The sequence below is a fragment of the Mauremys reevesii genome, linkage group 22 (assembly GCF_016161935.1).
Source record: "Mauremys reevesii isolate NIE-2019 linkage group 22, ASM1616193v1, whole genome shotgun sequence".
NCBI lineage: Eukaryota > Metazoa > Chordata > Testudines > Geoemydidae > Mauremys > Mauremys reevesii.
The window spans coordinates 7,283,388-7,302,593 of NC_052644.1; the positions used below are offsets into that span (position 1 = coordinate 7,283,388).

The window sequence follows — 19,206 nt, forward strand, 5'->3', positions numbered from 1 at the left end:
GAAAAATTAGCATGGGGAAATAGTTTTTAGTTTGTGTAATGACTCATTCACTCTGTCTTTATTCAAGCCTAATTTAATAGTGTCCAGTGTACAAATTAATTCCAATTCTGCAATTTCTCGTTAGAGTCTGGTTTTGAAGTTTTTTTGTGAAGAACTGGGACTTTTAGGTCTGTAACTGAGTGTCCAGGAAGGTTGAAGCGTTCTCTGACTGGTTTTTGAACGTTATAATTCTTGACATCTGATTTGTGTCCATTTATTCTTTTGCGTAGAGACTGTCCGGTTTGGCCAATGTACATGTCAGAGGGGCACTGCTAGCACATGATGGCATATATCACATTGATAGATATGCAGCTGAATGAGACCCTGATGATGTGGCTCATGTGGTTGAGTCTTCTGATGGTGTCCCTTGAATAGATATGTGGGCAGAGTTGGCAACGGGCTTTGTTGCAAGGATAGGTTCCTGGGTTAGTGTTCTTGTTGTGTGGTTACTGGTGAGTATTTGCTTCAGGTTGGGGGGGCTGTCTGTAAGCGAGGACTGGCCTGTCTCCCAAGGTCTGTGAGTAAGGGATCGTCCTTCAGGATAGGTTGTAGATCCTTGATGATGCGCTGGAGAGGTTTTAGTTGGGGGCTGAAGGTAATGGCGTTCTGTTACTTTGTTGGGCCTGTCCTGTAGTAGGTGACTTCTAGCTACTCTTCTGGCTCTGTCACTTCATCAGGTGGGTATTGTAGTTTTAAGTACACTTGATAGAGATCTTGTAAGGTGTTGGTCTCTATTGGAGGAATTGGAGCAAATGTGGTTGTATCTTAGAGCTTGGCTGTAGATAATGGATCGTGTGATGTGGTCTGGATGAAAACTGGAGGCATGTAGGTAAGTATAGCAGTCAGTAGGTTTCTGGTATAGGATGGTGTTTATGTGACCATCATTTATTAGTACTGTAGTGTCCAGGAAGTGGATCTCTTGTGTGGACTGGTCCAGGCTGAGGTTGATGGTGGGATGGAAATTGTTGAAATCCTGGTGGAATTCCTTCAGGACTTCTTTTCCATGGGTCCAGATGATGAAGATGTCATCAATGTAGCGCAAGCAGAGGAGGGGCATTAGAACAACGCTTCCTTAGCTCTTCTCCCCTAAGTCAGCCATAAAAAAAAATGGCATACTGTGGGGCCATGCAGGTACCCATAGCAGTGCCTCTGACTTGAAGATATACATTGTCACCAAATGTCAAATAGTTGTGGGTGAGGACAAAGTCACCAAGTTAGCCATGATATTACCAGGGACACTGTTCCTTACAGCTTGTAGTCCATCTTTGTGTGGAATGTTGGTGTAGATAGAGGGCTTCTACATCCATAGTGGCCAGGATGGTGTTTTCTGGAAGATCACCGAGGGATTGTAGTTTCCCCAGGAAGTCAGTGGTGTCTGGAAAATAGCTGGGAGTGCTGGTAACGTAGGGCCTAAGGAGAGAGTCTACATAGACAGAAGTAGCAAAGAATCCTGTGGCACCTTATAGACTAACAGATGTTTTGCAGCATGAGCTTTCATGGGTGAATACCGACTTCTTCGGATGCAAGCATAGACAGACAATCCTGCTGTCAGGGTGCCAATGCCTGAGATGATGGGGCATCCAGGATTTCCAGGTTTATGGATCTTGGGTAGCAGATAGAATACCCCTGGTTGGGGTTTTAGGGGTGTGTCTGTGCAGATATGTTCCTGTACTTTTTCAAGGGAGTTTCTTGAGCAGATGGAGTTTTTTTTTTGGTAACCCTCAGTGGGATCTGATGGTAATGGCCTGTAGAATGTGGTGTTAGAGAGCTGCCTAGCAGCCTCTTGTTCATATTCCAACCTATTCATGACGACAACAGCACCTCCTTTGTCAGCCTTTTTTATTATGATGTCAGAGGTGTTCCTGAGGCTGTGGATGGCGTTGTGTTCTGCACAGCTGAGGTTATGGGGCAAGTGATGCTGCTTTTCCACAATTTCAGCCCGTAGACGTCGGCAGAACATTTAAGGCACCCAATTTACAGGGCAAGCGGTGACACAGCTCTTCTCTGGTCTGGACTGTGCCCCAAAATATGACACACACACAGAGAGCGAAGATTCCTCACAGCTGCCTCCTTCCCAAAAATGAGATGTTTCCAGAGGGCCTCTCTCTGAATTGGCACATGCAGTTTACCAAAGAATGGAAACCAAATAGAGTCTAATGACTCTAGAGATTACTCATAAATATTCCACACTCAGTGAAAAAGGTAGTCAAGCTAAGAAATGGCCAAAAACTTCCAAATAGCAATCAATTTCAAAATACCTGTCAGCAAGCATGTCTGTAACAATACAGACAAACAGAAAAATTCCCCCAGGAGTAGAGAGTTAAAGAAACCCCTATGACAACCCAATCCTGTTTCTCTGCCCCCTCCTCGCCCCCAGAGCCCAGCCGTGGGGACCCCCCTTGCCCAGATACCCGCACCCCTTTCCCTCCCCATAGCCCAGCTGCAGGGCCACCCCCACTCTCCCCGCAGTGCCCAGCCCCTCCACCCCAAGCCCAGGGATCCAGAGGGATCAACAGGCTGATGCTCGGTCCCAGGTTTGCACAGTTTCCTGCACTCCGCCTTTCCCTTCTCTCAGGGCATGTCGGGAACTACAGCTGCCAGGAACCCTCTAGCTTCCTCCCCCTCCCCCATGGCAGTGTCTTCTGTGTGCGAGCTGGGCTCTGGCAGGGCCATCATCCCCTAGTGGTGGCTAGCAGCACTGCAGCCCATATCTGTGGGGGAAAGGAAATTCTGCGTGCATGTTAAATTCTGCAAAATTTTGCATTGCGCAGAATTCCCCCAGGAGTAACTTGTACACACTAGCACTTACTTCGGTATAACTTAAGTTGCTCAGTGTTGTGGAAAAGCCACCCCCCGAGTGATGTAATTTACACCGACCTAAGTGCCGGTGTAGACAGTGCTATGTCAGCAGGAGAAGCTCTCCCACTGACATAGCTACTGCCAATCGGGGAGGCAGAGTAATTATGCCGACAGGAGAGCTCTCCAACTGGCACAGAGCAATTGCACTAGCAGCGCTACAGCAGCACAGCTACATTGATACAGCTGTGCCACTGTAGCAATACTAGTGTAAACTAACCTGCATAAATTGGCCAAGTTTTCACAGGGAATGCGAAAGACATATCCCTGACACAAGGACGACCCCCTGCCAAGTGTCAAGTCCCTGCTCCAAAGCATGGAGACACTCTTCTTCACGTATGCCCAGCGTCCCTCAGGTGGCATGTTACCAGGATTCATCAGCAAATTTGGTCCGCTGGTTGGATCATTAGCTTCGCTGGCCCAGGCCGGGTACTATCAGAGAGTGAGACATGAACACTGATCCATGCCCCTATAGAGACGCTAAAGCATCTCAAACAGTTTACGATTTTTTTTTTAAACAGACAAAATACACGTCTTTTTCCTCACCCCTATTCTGAGAAATAACCACCATGTTAGCTGAAGCTTTCCAAAAACATCAGCTCCAACAGTTTAAGACTGGCAAAGTTATAAGCCACTGAAAACACAGCCTTATAATGGAAAATATCATGTAACCTTAAACTGCATCTGTGGTACCAATCATGTAGGAAGGCATAACAAATGGAATGAGAGTGGACACAAAGTAAAACTATAATGTGTACCCCATAAAAGTGTATCCTCTAGTCCAAGTCAGCAGGGACTGAACTTTAAATAAAGTGCCAAAAGTGCAAAGAAGGAAGACGAATATTGGAGACCAAACAGCTAATGGTATGGCCAGCAGAGTATCAAAGATTGTTTAGGTTAGAAGAGCTCCACTTAAACAGGAAGATTTCCAGGTTTAACCAAAGATGTTGGCAAGGTCTGTTAGAAAAAGAATAGAGAAGAAACTTTTTTTGTAATTTAGTTTGACATCTATCCCAGCAAAACAACAGAATAGCCAATACCAAACTCGGTCAATAAAGAATTAAAGGACAAAAAAATTTAATGCCAATTGACAAGGTTTCATGGAAAATAGGCCTTGTCAAATGAATTTGATATTAAATTGACAAGATTACAAGTCTGGTCGATAAAGGTAGTTGTGCTGACAGTACCACGTGATAGTATCAGTAAAAAAAAAAAAATTAGCAGCATACAAAAAAAAATCAATGCCACATTTTAACACAATTAAAAAAGATGGATGATGTATCTCAGTATGTAATTGTTAATGGAGAACTATCAAGTGGCAGCATTTCTAGTGGGATTCTGCAGAGATCGGTTCACTGCCCAACACTATTCTTTTTTTATTTTTTTTTAAATCAACGATCTGGAAGAAAAACTCATTGCTGATCGACTTTGTAGATGACAGAAATTGATGGAGTTAGGTTATTGATAGAGTGATCTACATCACTTGGTAAGCTGGGCACAATCAGATAACATGCACTATAATACAGTCAAATGCAAGGACATACATAGGTCTCGGAACACGAGCCATACTTAATGAATGGAAGGTTGTGCCTTGGAAAGCAATGATTTTGTAAAGGACTTAAGGGTCACTATAGATAATCAACAGAACATGAATTCTCAATGCAATGCTGAGGTAAAAAGACTAAACACCAAATATGGATGTATAAACAGAATATTGACCAGAGGGAGGGAGGCAACATTACCCTGCATACAGCATTTGAAGTCTGGAAAAGTGTCTTTGTGAGAAACTTAAGGAGTTCAGCTCATGGTCGGGGTACCTTTACAGGGCGAAAATATCTAATACAGAGCCAAGGTGGAGTTGGTTGAACATATAACAGGGGCTATTAGTTAATTATGTATTGCTCTCACAGCTCTCACAGGGGCTATTTGGTTAATTATGTATTGCTCTCACAGACCTAAATCAAGACTGGATCTCTCTTTCTAGAAGAAATACTATAGCTCAAACAGAAAATGATAGGCTTGATGCAGAAATTTACTTGAAGTTCTCTGGCCTGTATTATTTAGGAGCTCAAACTAGAGGATCATAAATGGTCCCTCTGGTCCTTATAATCTACAAAGAGCTGAAATTCTACAAACAATTAAGAAATTAAACAATTGCAAGGCATCCACATTAGCAATGTAATACAACAAAGACAGTAAAGAACATGTAAATAAGAAACCAAGCCAATTTAAATCAAAAATTCATTTAAGAGTAATTTTTTTCTCCAAACTAGTCTATGCACAAGTGTGATGAAGAGAAATAATCAAAATGCATGAAATGTGACATTAATTGACAAGATGAGATTTAGTAATTATAACTGAAGTTTAGCAACTGAAACTGTGTTCCCAAGTCAACTAACAGATCATCTTTTTGTAGACTCACTATCATACACGGGATAGTGCACTCAGACTTCAATCACCCATACACCTGTGTCAAATATATGAATTTAAAGAGAAAAGTTACAGAAAACAGGAAGATAATCCTACCAAAGTAGAAAAGTTGTACATAGCTAGAAGTGTATCCAATCAAGAAATCTAAATTTCTAAGGTATTAATTAAGTATTGTTAAACCATGCTCTGGTAAAATTCATACATATGAAAAATTTAGTGAAAAGCAATTAAGGTGGCTACAGGCCACCCCCATCCAATTCAAAGTCACAGAATATAGAAAATTGTGTGTTTACACTGAAACATAATGACAGGACTTTAGATGCCAGAGTTAGAGAAGCAGTGAGAATTTAAAAAAGGACAAGCTAATGTGTTTATTCTAGAAATTCCAAAACTTCCACCCCTTTCTGGGTGTCAAGCCCCTCGCTCCTAACTTACCAAAAAGTTTCAAGTTTACATGGACGTGTCCACAAACTTTGAAAGAAGAAGATTGCTGTGATAGCATAAAACGATTTAAAACAGAAAGGTTTATTACACTGACTATATTTTTAACTCAGTATGAAAATAAAGGCTTGTTAGTTTCTGGGTATTTTATTTTATTTTATTTAAATGATCCTTCCTCAGACTTCCATTCATAGAATATCAGGGTTGGAAGGGACCTCAGGAGGTCATCTAGTCCAATGTTTCTCAAACTGGGGTCGCCGCTTGTATAGGGAAAGCCCTTAGTGGGTCGGGGCAATTTGTTTACCTCCTCTGTCCGCAGGTCTGGTCGATCACAGCTCCCACTGGCCGCGGTTCACCACTGCAGGCCAATGAGAGCTGCTGGAAGCAGCAGCCAGTGTGTTCCTCGGCCCGCGCTGCTTCCAGCAGCCCCCATTGGCCCGGAGCAGCGAACCGTGGCCAGTGAGAGCTGCGATCGGCCAGACCTGCGGATGGGGCAGGTAGACAAACTGGTCCGGTCCGCCAGAGGCTTTCCCTTCACAAGCAGCAACCCCAGTTTGAGAAACACTGATCTAGTCCAACCCCCTGCTCAAAGCAGGACAAATCCCCAACTGCACCAAATGGGATGCCTCTTAACTACATGAAAAACCACCACTCTACCACATGCAATAGAGCTCTCAGGTAAGCCAGTGGTTCACAATCAAGAGTACACATACCCCTGGGGGTACACAGAGGTCTTCTGGGGGTACATCAACTCATCTAGATATTTGTCTAGTTTTACAACAGCCTACATAAAAAGCACTAGCGAAGTCAGTAAAAACTAAAATTTCATACAATGACTTGTGCATAATGCTCTATATACTACACTGAAATGTAAATACAATATTTATATTCTAATTTATTTATTTGATTATATTGGTAAAAATGAGCAAGTAAGCAATTTTTCAGTAATAGTGTGCTGTGACACTTGTATTTTTATGTCTGATTTTACACAAGTAGTTTTTACATGCGGTGAAACCTGGGGTACACAAGACAAATCAGACTCCTGAAAGGGGTAAAGTAGTCTGGAAAGGTTGAGAGCCACAGAGTTAAGCCACTCAAAATTATTGTTTGAATGGGAGGAGCTCAAAGATGAGAATCAATCTGACTGTTCATAGAGACCAGAATTAATGTTAAGAAAGTTATGAGACCTCTCTTTTAAACTCAAATATAAGGTAGGCTGTGAGCTGGATTTTAGCTTAACACTTCCAGGCAGGACAAACAACATGCAAAAGCATGATTCTTACGTTAGAACAGTGAGCAGATGGAATGGGGGAGTGCTCATCTGGAAGAACATGCAATGTGTACAGAAAAACAGGAACCTGAACCATTTAGCCAAGTTAATGATTATGATGAAGGACTTCTGAAAGCATATCATAGATATGGCATGAGACAAGCAGTGCATTTCGGTCTACAAAAACACCAGGGCACAGCACTTTGCGGGGAGGGGAGTTAGACAGTAAAATAAATAGAGAAACATGAAAAGTACACAAAGGCTGCTAAGTGAGAAAGGGTGACATGAGACACTTGGGACTAGAGGCTCTGTTCTTGACACGCTGTCTGCCAAGAACATCAGAGAAGAATGAGATATGCTGAATCTGAGACGATCGGAGTCTCTTACATTTTTTATTTCCCTACAGTGACACGAATGGTAACTAGAAGAGCTTTGGCAGACAAGATATGTTGTGCATAACATTTATTTTGTTTGGATCAGATTACCTTTGCTCCCCAAAAGTCTAATTTTACTACAGCCAAGATGATTTTAGACTGAATGAAATTTTGGAATCTGTATGCAATTTTTAGAATACATTTTATATATAAGCTCAGAGCACTGCATGGACACATTTTAGTTGCATAATTTCCATGTATAAAAACAAATTAAAAGTCTGTTGAGTTGGTTCGTTTCTGCAAAACAAGATATGCTACATACTTTTGAGAATCAGAAAAGAAGGTCTCTAGTTACGGACTGTAGATTTACCTACAAAGCCACTACATTATCAGTACATAATAAGTCACTAAAATAAACTGACCACCTGATACATCAGTATGAAAGATGTTAAAGAAAAGGAAGTCTAGTCTAGTGAACTGTTTAAAAAGGAAAGTCTCATTAAATGTCATGGGAAATATGCATCATGCTTCAGATTAAGGTTTTACCACAGAATTCAGAATTTCCCACAGAATTTAGAAATTCATCTAAAGAATTAAATAAATAGTTATCCCTATGGTTACAAAGAACCATAGGAACGTGACCTTGGTGCTGTATTGTTTCTCTGCAGACTTTGCTCCTGTGGGAATTCTGCACCACTGCACACATGCATAATTAATATGCCATTCATATTTAATTTTTCCACAGAAAATAGCTTCTCCTGGAAGTTGCTGCAGTTCCGCCTTTTGACCACCAAAGGGCGCTGTGGCACTTGAACAGAACACTACTCCCAGCCAGCTAGGGAAGAGAAAGAGCCTGCAGTGCCTTCTTCACAGCGCCTGTCAGGCCAGGTCAGGAGACAGGTGATACAGACAGTGTGGGACTGGTGGGGGCGGGGGAGTCAGACAGGGGCTCATAAGGGCTAGTGGAGCAGGGGCTGAATGGGAGTGGAGGCACAGGGCCATAGGGGGAGAGGGGAGGGGGTGCAGGGCCACATCAGGGGAATGGGGATGGCTGGGTGGGGGCACAGACACATGGGGAAGGAGCTGCAAGGACACACGGGGGTGCAGGGACACATGGGCCTGACTGAATGGGAGAAGCTAGAGGTCAGCCAGGGTCTGCATGGGGGAAGCTCCCTAACAATCCTTTCCTATCCCCCGCCCAAAAAACCTATTCCATACTTTTCCTACCCATACTCAACAACCTTTCAAGTTCACACCCAGACTCCCTTCCGACAACTACTTCCCTCTCCTGCAGCTACTCCGTTACCCGACTCCCCCAAGCCTTTGCATTGCTTCTGGGGAATGTGGGAAATACAGTTTAAATGAATTATTACTCAGAGTTCTGTATTAATATGCCTAGAAAGGAATCTATTTGTCAAAAAAACATTTCCTGAATCTTTTTTGTTGTCTGTATTGTTACAGACATACTTGATGACAGATATTTTGAAATAAATTACCAAAAAAATTTAAACTGGTGTTAGGGATGTAAATAGCATTTTAAAAAATGGTAGAGCCGGCGCGGCAGGGGGGTGCGTGCTCACAGATTTTTCACTGATCAGCGTACGCAATCAAAAAAGTTTGGAGACCACTGGTCTAGAAGATACCATCTGAGATGCTTAGTTTTGCAGTTCTCAAACTCTGGATTTGTGTCTCCAGAGACAACATGCTTGTTAACAGCAAAAATGTTTTTAAATAAATATATGGAGATGAGAAATAACAGACCTCAACCCTATTGTCCCTCTGCAAGTTTGTGTACACAGAGTCAATCCCTTAACTCTCTCTGTAAGTGCAAAGTTTCAAAAAGTTCAATGACTAGAAGATTGTTGGGGGCGGAATAGATCTGGACAAGGAGAAGAAGTCTGGAGATAAATGTGAGAAGGGAGGGACAGGCAGTAGAAACAAAAGTGAAACTATTTTGAGCAGCATATTCCAGAAGTCTTGAGGTCTTTCTGAGTGCAGCCTTCATTGATTGATATCTACCATACCATTCTCTCACTAGAAGGGAAAACTTATAAAGGCAGCAGGCTGTCCCAGTTTGGGAATAAGAACCATTCAAGAAATATATATTTGCTGATGATGTTTTAAACAGATGGAAGTCACTTAAGCACTTGGATTCAGAGACTGTGTAGTGGTAATTTCACTTAACAGCAGTAGCTTCTTCTGCCAGTATAGAAATAATATTTTCTTCCTTTGGACTAATTCATTCCAAATTGAGAAATAATTTGGGATCTGAAAAAGCAGGAAAGCTTGTTTTTCTTTTCCAGACTGTGAACAAACAGGAAAATGAAGGTGAAGAAGCCAGTATTTTAAGTTTCCCATGTTGACCTGGCTAACATAGTCGATTTAATTTGTTGGGGTTTTTTAAATATTTCATTTATCTATTTTAGTTTAAAACAATTTTAACAAAAACAAACCTGATCTTAAAAAACTTGAATGTTTAACTAAATTCAAAAATTCATATGCTTGTTTTGTTAAAATATTATGTGTTTACTGTTGAAGAAAAAAATCTAGAATACATAATGTTGTTTTAGTTAAATAAAACAATTTAAGAGTCTGTCTGGTGATCATCTCCTGCTAATACAGCATGGCAAGAAAATCTTTCTAATATTAATGATTAACCTGTTGAACTGGAGCTAGTTCACCTCCCCATGTCTTCATAAATATCTGCTTCAATTACTTTTGGTAAATGAAATAACCAAACAACCATTTATTTTCTGATATAGCTGTAAAGCTAATCTGAAAAGTTTTCAGAATAAATCACTTTAAAAATGTACAGTGTGTACCTTTTAAAAATGAAACCTACATCTATCTCTGAGCTGTGAAGACTATGTATTAAGGTTATAACAACCAACAAGAATGCACTTTTATGTAGAAATCCATGATTAAATCGAGTCTTCCTGACTAGTGATTTTAAATCAAATTGATTTGAATCATGATTCAAATCAAATCCACCCTATTTCACTATTAATCATTTTAGCACAGGGATCAACAACTTTCCCTCAGCCCACGCCGCTTCCCGCAGCCCCTATTGGCCTCGAGCAGTGATCCACGGCCAGTGGGAGCTACGATTGGCCGAACCTGCAGACGCGGCAAGTAAACAAACTGGACTGGCCCACCGGAGTGCTTACCTGGCAGGCTGCGTGCCAAAGGTTGCCGATCCCTGTTTTAGCAGAAACACCTAGCTCACATGCTTTATACATGGTGGATGGATTCATCTGATTCCACAAGCCTCATTAAACATTTTAAAGTAATTACATTTGCTATCAAATTTTTGTGGAGGAGGGAAGGGTTGGTCCTCAAAGAAGTTATTCTTGGAAGATTATAAATTGTCAATGCTTAAAGCACCGATTTCTTGAGTAATAGAAATTGGAAAATAAAACGGGAAAGGAAGTCTTAAATATTGAGGAAAAATGAGAAAAATCAGATGAGCAAATCTACTCAGAAATTACTCAAAAATCCAACATAATTATGTTAGTGTTTCCATATACTATTAGAGCAAATTCTCTCAAAAAACCACCCCACATTGTCCCATCAGTTTTCTTATAGTTTCCACAGATTTAAAGAGTCAAACTGTAACTGAAAGAGAAGCCAACAAACAACGTACAAAAAAAAGCTTTTCACAAGAAACAGTCTCAGTTCAACCCATTGCTTTTGTTTAACTTTGTCTTCCCCAAACTCTCCATGTGTGTCAAGAGATCTAGCTTTAGGGCCTATGTTGCTGACACTACCGGGAGTAATGTTTATACAACTTATTGCCAAAAAACCTTATTAATGCAGAGTTAAGACTGACTCACCCTGATGAGGCATAGCCATTTTCAAAACAATGTGAGCAGGCATGTCAATTCTAGAGCACTAAAAATAAATAAATCAGCTTTTCAAAACAAAAGCTCAGCTCTTGGGGCCAAACTTCTAAAAGAACTTCCTTTAAAGCCTTTTAGCCCAAACAGAATGCACACAAGAGAGTATTCATGCGCACAGCAATCATTCTTGGAAACCTGTCAAGGGAAGGACTATCTATCAAAAATCTCTTCCCTACCTAGGTACATGTAGCCCATAGACTAGAGGTGGGCAAACTACGGCACACATCCAGCCCGTGGGATTATCCTGCCCGGCCCCTGAGCTCCTGGCTGGGGAGGCTAGCCCCCAGCCCCTTCCCCCGCTGTCCCACCTCCCCCGCAGCCTCAGCTCGCTGCGCCACCTGCAGTCTGGCCCACCACTCCCACCGGGCAGTTCGGTGGCGTGGCTGGCTCCGGGGTTGGATGGGGTGGAGGTTCGGGGGGGGGGGCAGTCAGGGGACGGGAACAGGGACGGTTGGATAGGCATGGGAGTCCCGGGGGGGGCCTGCCGGGGGCAGGGGTGTGGTCCTCGGGGATGGTGGCGATCAGGGGACAAGGATCGGGGGGTTGGATGGGTCGGAGGTTCTGAGGGGGATAGTCGGGGGCGGGAAGTGGGAGAGGGCAGATAGGGTGCAGGTGCCAGGCTGTTTGGGGAGGCACAGCCTTCCCTCCATACAGTTTCGCAACCCTGATGTGTCCCTCGGGCCAAAAAGTTTGCCCACCCCTGCCATAAACCCTGATGTGTTCCAATTTATAGAGCAGGACAGAACCTCTAATAAATCAGTTTGGTGCACACTAGTCCCATGGTTCAAGCTCCAGTTTTGGGGGCAGGGGAGTGAACCCCTGAACCAAATGAGGCCACTAACCCTACCCTCAGGCCCTGATGAGGCACAGCAGTTTTCAAGATAATTTGAATATGCATGTGGATTTAGAACCATTTGAAGCATTGATTGTTAACGAGGTTGGACTAAATTCAACCTCCTTAAATCAAACTGCCCAGTAAAAGCCACCACATAATGAGTAGCCCCAGGCCCCAGCACGCCAAGCGCGTGCTTGCGGCGGCAAGCTGCGGGGGGCGCTCTGCGGCACCGCGAGGGCGGCAGGCAGGTTGCCTTCGGCGGTTTGCCTGTGGAGGGTCCGCTGGTCCCGCAGCTTCGGAGGACCTCCCGCAGGCACGCCTGCCTGCCGTGCTTGGGGTGGCAAAAGCCCTAGAGCCGCCCCTGAGTAGCCCACATGACCTATAAACAATGCTCCCCTATTGTATAAAATATATAATTACAAGTACTGAGGCTCATTCACACCTGTAAGTCATTTCTCTGGAGTAAAGCAACTCAGTTGTACAAGGGTCCTGTCCACACATTCATTGTGTGCCCTGTCGTCAAGGAGGCTCAATTAAACACAATCAATTTCCTGTGTTCAGTTTTGCCAAGCACAACAAGTCAGCTACAGAAGTTAGTACAGTAACTGCTCACTTAAAGTCATCCCAGTTAACATTGGTACATTGCTGATCAATTAGGGAACATGCTCGTTTAAAGTTATGTAAGGCTCCCTTCTAACCTTGTTTGGCAGCTGCCTGCTTTGTCTACTGCTTGCAGGAAGAGCAGCCCCTTGCAGCTAGCTGGTGGGGGCTTGGAACCTGGGTGGACCAGCAACCACCCCTGCGCCCCCAGCTCCCACTCCCCAAGTTCCCTGTGCAGCAGCTGCCCAGCAGGCTAGCAACTGCAGCTGTCCCTCCCTCCACTGCCATGTGCTGCTGCTCCTGCCCTCTGCCTTGGAGCTGCTCCCCGAGACTCCTGCTTGCTGTGCAGGGGGGGGAGGGAAGGAAGAGGGGAGCTAATGTCAGGGTGTCCCTCTCCCCGCTTACCCCATCTTCCATAGAGCAGGGAGGGACACAACAGGGCTCAGGACAGAGGGAGCTTGCAGCAGCTGTGGTCTCAGCAAGCTGATCTAATTAACAAGGCAGTGTACTTAAAGGGGAAATGCACATATCTCCCTCCATTCCTGCTACCTTGTAGAGTGAGAGAGTTTAACCCTTGAGGGCTCAGTCAATTGCTAGTTCATCATTTAGCAGTAAGAGAAATATCCCACCATCTGATTCCTCCACCTCAACCAAGCTTCACAAGCATCATTACTGTGTCCCAATATTAAATTGTTTGTTTAAAACTTATACTCGTGTGTGTGTGTGTGTGTGTGTGTGAGAGAGAGAGAGTGTGTATATACATCATTTCTACAGCTCCACAGTGTGTGTGTGTATATATATATATATATATTAATTAGTCTTTTGTCTGGTGAAAAAAAATTCCCTGGAACCTAACCCCCTCATTTACATAATTCTTATGGGGAAATTGGGTTCTCTTAACATTGTTTTGCTTAAAGTCGCATTTTTCAGGAACATAACTACAATGTTAAGTGAGGAGTTACTGTAGGACCAAAGCCTTAGGAGACTAGAATGTACCTTATCCTAACACAATTCCACGTGATAAAGCCATTACAAGTAAAAAAAAAATTTTTAAACGTATTTAGCTCACCGGTAACATTCCGTTAAACAAGTGCATTACTTTACACCACTGCTGTGCAGCCTCAATATTACACGCATTGCTACAATAACTGCAGTATACATTAAAATATTTTAAATGTAAATGTAAGCCTGTTACTACAAAGCAAACTCCTATCAGATTTACACAAGGAGTTTCAGATTTTCTTATGCCTGGTCTGTCCATCACCATTCTTGCCAAACGTTAGACTCAATTTTCAAAAGATGAGTTATACTAAAACTAAACCTTTAGCTATATGAGGAAGAGGGAAGACTGAAGTCTTAAATATTTCTTCCTCCCATGCAGATACAACTTTCTGAGTAATCAGTAAATTTACTAGAGAAGTAATTAAAAGGATCCAAACCATTAAGAACAATGACCAAATTCAGAGATTAATTTGACCTGATATTTTCAGTACCATCACTATACTGGATGACCCATACCTCTCTTTGTCATGCTCTCACCACCCATACAAACCCCCATCTTTAACTTCTCTAAAATGTCCAACATGTTCATTAAGATGTACAGTAGTTTAACTTCTAAGCAGCCCAGAGATTAGTACAAGACTCCAACTGTTTCATTAGTTAGAAATGCTGACAGAATTTGTCCCTGGTGCACTTATCACTTTGAGCACAATGGGTAGAGACAGTCACTAGACAATGAGACACCTCTCACATACATTAAAAACAAATGAACCTTATTTTATTTCCATTGGGAAAAAGTTACTCTATGTCTTGAGCTTCCGGTACCAGCTAGTGGCCAGGTTTAATGAATATAATAGAACACAATATCCTTTGCATTGATTTGAAATGTCATTTCTAAGAGGCTGAACACACCATTCTTTACTTCAGCAACTAGATGCCAGAACACTGTCAAAAACTTAATCCCTGCTTCAAAAAGCTACACCCAAAATCCATTTCTAGAAAATAATATGTGAAGCAATTCTATTTTAGCCACTTTGAAATTCCATTAACCTGGGTAAAAGCAGAAAGCAAACATTAAGTAAAATCTGGTTGATAAATACGACAAACGCACTGAAAATACGAATTTAATATACACTATGAGGTGAACGTTGGTTTTGCATTACTAAGTCATTACTTCTGTAAATAGTTTAAAGATATTAGCAGTTACTGTCAAATAAGCATATCTGCATTAAATAACAGTTGCAATCTCCCTTTGTAATTCTATGATAAATCATCACAATGTGGAGAGATCACTAGTTTCTTTAAATTTCTGGAAGCACGTATTTGCTCGTTTCATAAGTCAGTTATGCAAAAAATAGAAAAAAACAACATGGGGTCTTGCTAAGGAAGGGGGCATCATTTCTACAGCTCCACAGTGTGAAAAAGGTATGCTACTGACACTGGGTAATATTATTTCAAGGCTTCAATCCTATGTGGATCAGGAAAGGGCTTAAAACAGTGCAGAATGTTCAGTTACATTAAAAGGTTTGCATATAACTAATAAATATCAGGTTAGCACTCAGTTCTTGCCATTGGATCCTAATTATTGTTTGTAATTTTTATAAAGTTCATGTGTGCACTCAAAGCACCAGAGGAATATATTTTTATGAACTGAAACAAACTGCATAGTTTTGTTTAAATATGCTTAATAGAAAACTAATCTTTGAGTATCCTGTTATACCACAAATGTCAACATATTTGTGTCCTGTTTTGTTTGGGAACAATTCTACAAAAACATGTGAATAGACCTTCAGTGAAGTTAACAGAATTATTCATATGATATACAATTTCCAGCCCCAGGAAAAGAGCACGTTAATTTTAAAGCATTTTAAAAAGTTTACCATGTCTCCAAGGATCTTTAGGCTCCAGAGACCCAGACACTATGTCCTCATCCGAAGGAAATGTTACCCGCTTTGCCCCATGCTTGAGTTTTCCATCTTCAGAAGGTGGAGAAGCCTCCACTTTTTGGTCACCCCCTGGACTCTCTGGACTTGGAGCTTCTGAGTCCAAAGAAGAGTTACAGGAAGGTGGAGATACCAACTTTTCCTGTGAGGGGGAAAGAGGGGCCTGCAGCAGACATTTTTCATTTCCCCCGGGACATCCGCTGGCGTTAGCAGCAACCTCTGGCAAGTTTCTCCTCTCCGCAGCCAAGTGAGGGTTACAAGAGGCATCCTCATTCGCTGAAAATGCTTCCTGAAGTGGATGGCTCACGACCAAAGAAGTCTCTGTCCCCTGTAACCGCTCCTCTCCCAGATCTAAGCCCCCCGGCTCCTTCAAGTCCCTCTTTGCAGAAGACACAGTGGCATGGTCCACCATTTCCCCGCTGGGAGCGTTTCCTGAAGCCGGTGAGCTGGGTGTTGAGGGAAGGATCTCCGCATCCAGATGGGAGAGGAGAGCCAGGCCCAAACTTTCCTGGAGTTTCACCCCCATTTGGTCTCCAGCAGCTTCCTCTCCCTTCTGCGAGGCAGCCCAGGGCTCAAAGCCGCCTAGTGTCTCCTCCGCCTCCTGCGGTCCCGGGGGCGGCAGCAGCAGCAGCAGCCGGTCCCCCTCAGCAGCGCTCCCCGGCTGCATGGGGGGGACCTGCACACACTCCATGGCGGCACTCGCGGGGCGGGCACGGCGTGCGGGGGGCACCGGGGCTCCCGCTCCCCTCCTCATGCGGGCCCAGGCGGCATTACCCCGGGGGCGCCCCCGCCCCTCACCGCCGCACCAGCGCTCTGGGCCCGGGCCGCTGCGCGCCGAGACCCGGCGAGGTCTCCCCGGCCGGGCTGAGGGGCCCCGGCTGGGCTCGGCCGGCAGCGGGTGCAGAGCAGGCCGCGCCCCGGAAAGCCGCCGCCGCCGCCGCCGAGCGCAGCCGCTGACTGGTGCGGACCCGGGAGAAGCCGCCGCCAGCAGAGTGCGCCAGCGACCTGCCCATCCGCGGCAGCACTTTCTCCAAGGAGTTGGGCGCGAACCGCCTGCGCGGCGCTGCTTCCACCCCGCCCGGCACCTCGGAGGGGCTCCTGCGGCCCTGGCTTGCTCACGGAGCCAGCCCGCCACCGCGGGGCGCTCTGGGGACTGCTCCGCCTGGTGGCGAATCAGCGGCTGGAATTCCTCACACACACACACGGCGGCGGCCGCCGTGGCCTAGTGAAGATGTCTGCAGCTTCGGCGCAGCACTTTCAACGCAGAGACTCCAGGATGGAGCCGCCTTCAGGCGCAGGGGAATGAGCTCAGCTCTCCCTGCAACAACAACCCACGCGGCGGGCGCTGGTCTCCGCTGGAGATCGGGGACAGAGCGAATCTGCTGCTACTAATAAACAGAGGGCGGACAATACCCAGCCTCACGTGATCCTCCGGCATTTCCCTGGTCAGCCCCAGGCGGGCTGCTGGCCCTTTAAATTAACTCCGGGAGGGGCGGGACCCAGGCGAGACCACACGCTGCGTAGCTCCCTGTCCCGCGGCGCGTCATGAGGCTCCGCCCCAGCAGCCCCCAGCTCGTTCTCAGCGGGGGACAGTGAGGGGGTGGGGGTGTCTCTGGTGTGTACGGCCAGTGTGTGAATCCATGTGTGTGTGTCTGGTCTGCACAACCTCTGTATGTGTGAATCCGTGTGTGTGTCTGGTCTGCACAACCTGCGTGTGTGTGTGTGTGTCTGTTCTGTACAGCCTGCGTGTGTGTGAATCCATGTGTGTGTGTCTGTTCTGTACAGCCAGCGTGTGTGTGAATCCGTGTGTGTCTGTTCTGTACAGCCTGCGTGTGTGTGTGTGTGTGTCCTGTACAGCCTGCGTGTGTGTGAATCCATGTGTGTGTGTCTGTTCTGTACAGCCTGCGTGTGTGTCTGTTCTGTACAGCCTGTGTGTGTGTGAATCCATGTGTGTGTGTCTGTTCTGTACAGCCTGCGTGTGTGTGTGTGTGTCTGTTCTGTACAGCCTGCGTGTGTGTGAATCCATGTGTGTGTGTCTGTTCTGTACAGCCTGCGTGTGTGTGAATCCGTGTGTGTCTGTTCTGTACAGCCTGCGTGTGTGTGTGTGTGTGTCTGTTCTGTACAGCCTGCGTGTGTGTGAATCCATGTGTGTGTGTCTGTTCTGTACAGCCTGCGTGTGTGTCTGTTCTGTACAGCCTGCGTGTGTGTGAATCCATGTGTGTGTGTGTCTGTTCTGTACAGCCTGCGTGTGTGTGAATCCATGTGTGTGTGTGTCTGTTCTGTACAGCCAGTGTGTGTGTGAATCCATGTGTCTCTCTTCTGCACAACCTGTGTGTGTGTGAATCCATGTGTGTGTGTCTGTTCTGTACAGCCTGTGTGTGTGTGAATCCATGTGTGTGTGTCTGTTCTGTACAGCCTGCGTGTGTGTGTGTGTCTGTTCTGTACAGCCTACGTGTGTGTGTGTCTGTTCTGTACAGCCTGCATGTGTGTGAATCCGTGTGTGTGTGTGTCTGTTCTGTACAGCCTGCGTGTGTGTGAATCCGTGTGTGTGTGTCTGTTCTGTACAGTCAGCGTGTGTGTGTCTGTTCTGTACAGCCTGCGTGTGTGTGAATCCGTGTGTGTGTGTGTGTCTGTTCTGTACAGCCTGCGTGTGTGTGTGTCTGTTCTGTACAGCCTGCGTGTGTGTGAATCCGTGTGTGTGTGTGTGTTCTGTACAGCCAGCATGTGTTTGAATCCGTGTGTGTGTGTGTTCTGTACAGCCAGCGTGTGTGTGAATCCGTGTGTGTTCTATACAGCCAGCTTGTGTGTGAATCCGTGTGTGTGTGTCTGTTCTGCACAGCCAGCGTGTGTGTGAATCCGTGTGTGTGTCTCTCTTCTGCACAGCCAGCGTGTGTGTGAATCCGTGTGTGTCTGTTCTGCACAGCCAGTGTGTGTGTGTGTGTGTGTGTGTGTGTGTGTGTGTGTGTGTGTGTGAATCCCTGCGTGCATCTCTCTCTCTCTCGCTGGGGTCTGTATGTTGTATATAGGCAGCATGTCTCCCTGTTGTGTGTTGCTAGTCTGTGTATGAATCCATGTGTATCACTCCCTCTCTGTTGTGTGTGTGGCTTGTATGTGTGAAACCATGTGTATGTATGTATCTGTTGTTTATGACTTTTGTATGTGGCCAGTGTGTGTCTCTGTGTGAATCACTGCATGTCTCTCTCGTGTGTGTGAATCCCTGCATGCGTCTGTGTGTGTGTATGTGTGTGAATCCATGTGTGTGTGTCTTCTTCTCTCTGTCTTATGTGGCCACTGTGTGTGAATCCAAGTGTGTGTGTCTGTGTGAATCACTGCATGTCTCTCTCGTGTGTGTGTGGCCAGTGTGTGTGAGAATCCCTGCATGTCTCTCTCTCTCTCTCTCTCTCTCTCTGTATGTGTGTGAATCTGTGTGTGTGTGTCTCCCTCTCTCTGTCTTGTGTGGCCAGTGTGTGTGAATTCATGTGTGTGTGTGTCTCTCTCTCTCTGTGTTGTGTGTGTGAAT

General features: G+C 45.0%; 1 protein-coding gene across 1 annotated transcript in view; it reads right to left on the minus strand.

Annotated features, from left to right (window-relative positions):
• Positions 1-17,115, minus strand: part of PPP1R37 (protein phosphatase 1 regulatory subunit 37) — a 140,246-nt gene extending 123,131 nt beyond the window's left edge. The window contains exon 1 of the mRNA XM_039509649.1: positions 15,624-17,115. Coding sequence (XP_039365583.1) covers positions 15,624-16,440 — 817 coding nt within the window. The 5' untranslated portion in view covers positions 16,441-17,115. The remainder of the gene's footprint in view (positions 1-15,623) is intronic.
• Between the last annotated feature and the right edge of the window lie 2,091 nt (positions 17,116-19,206).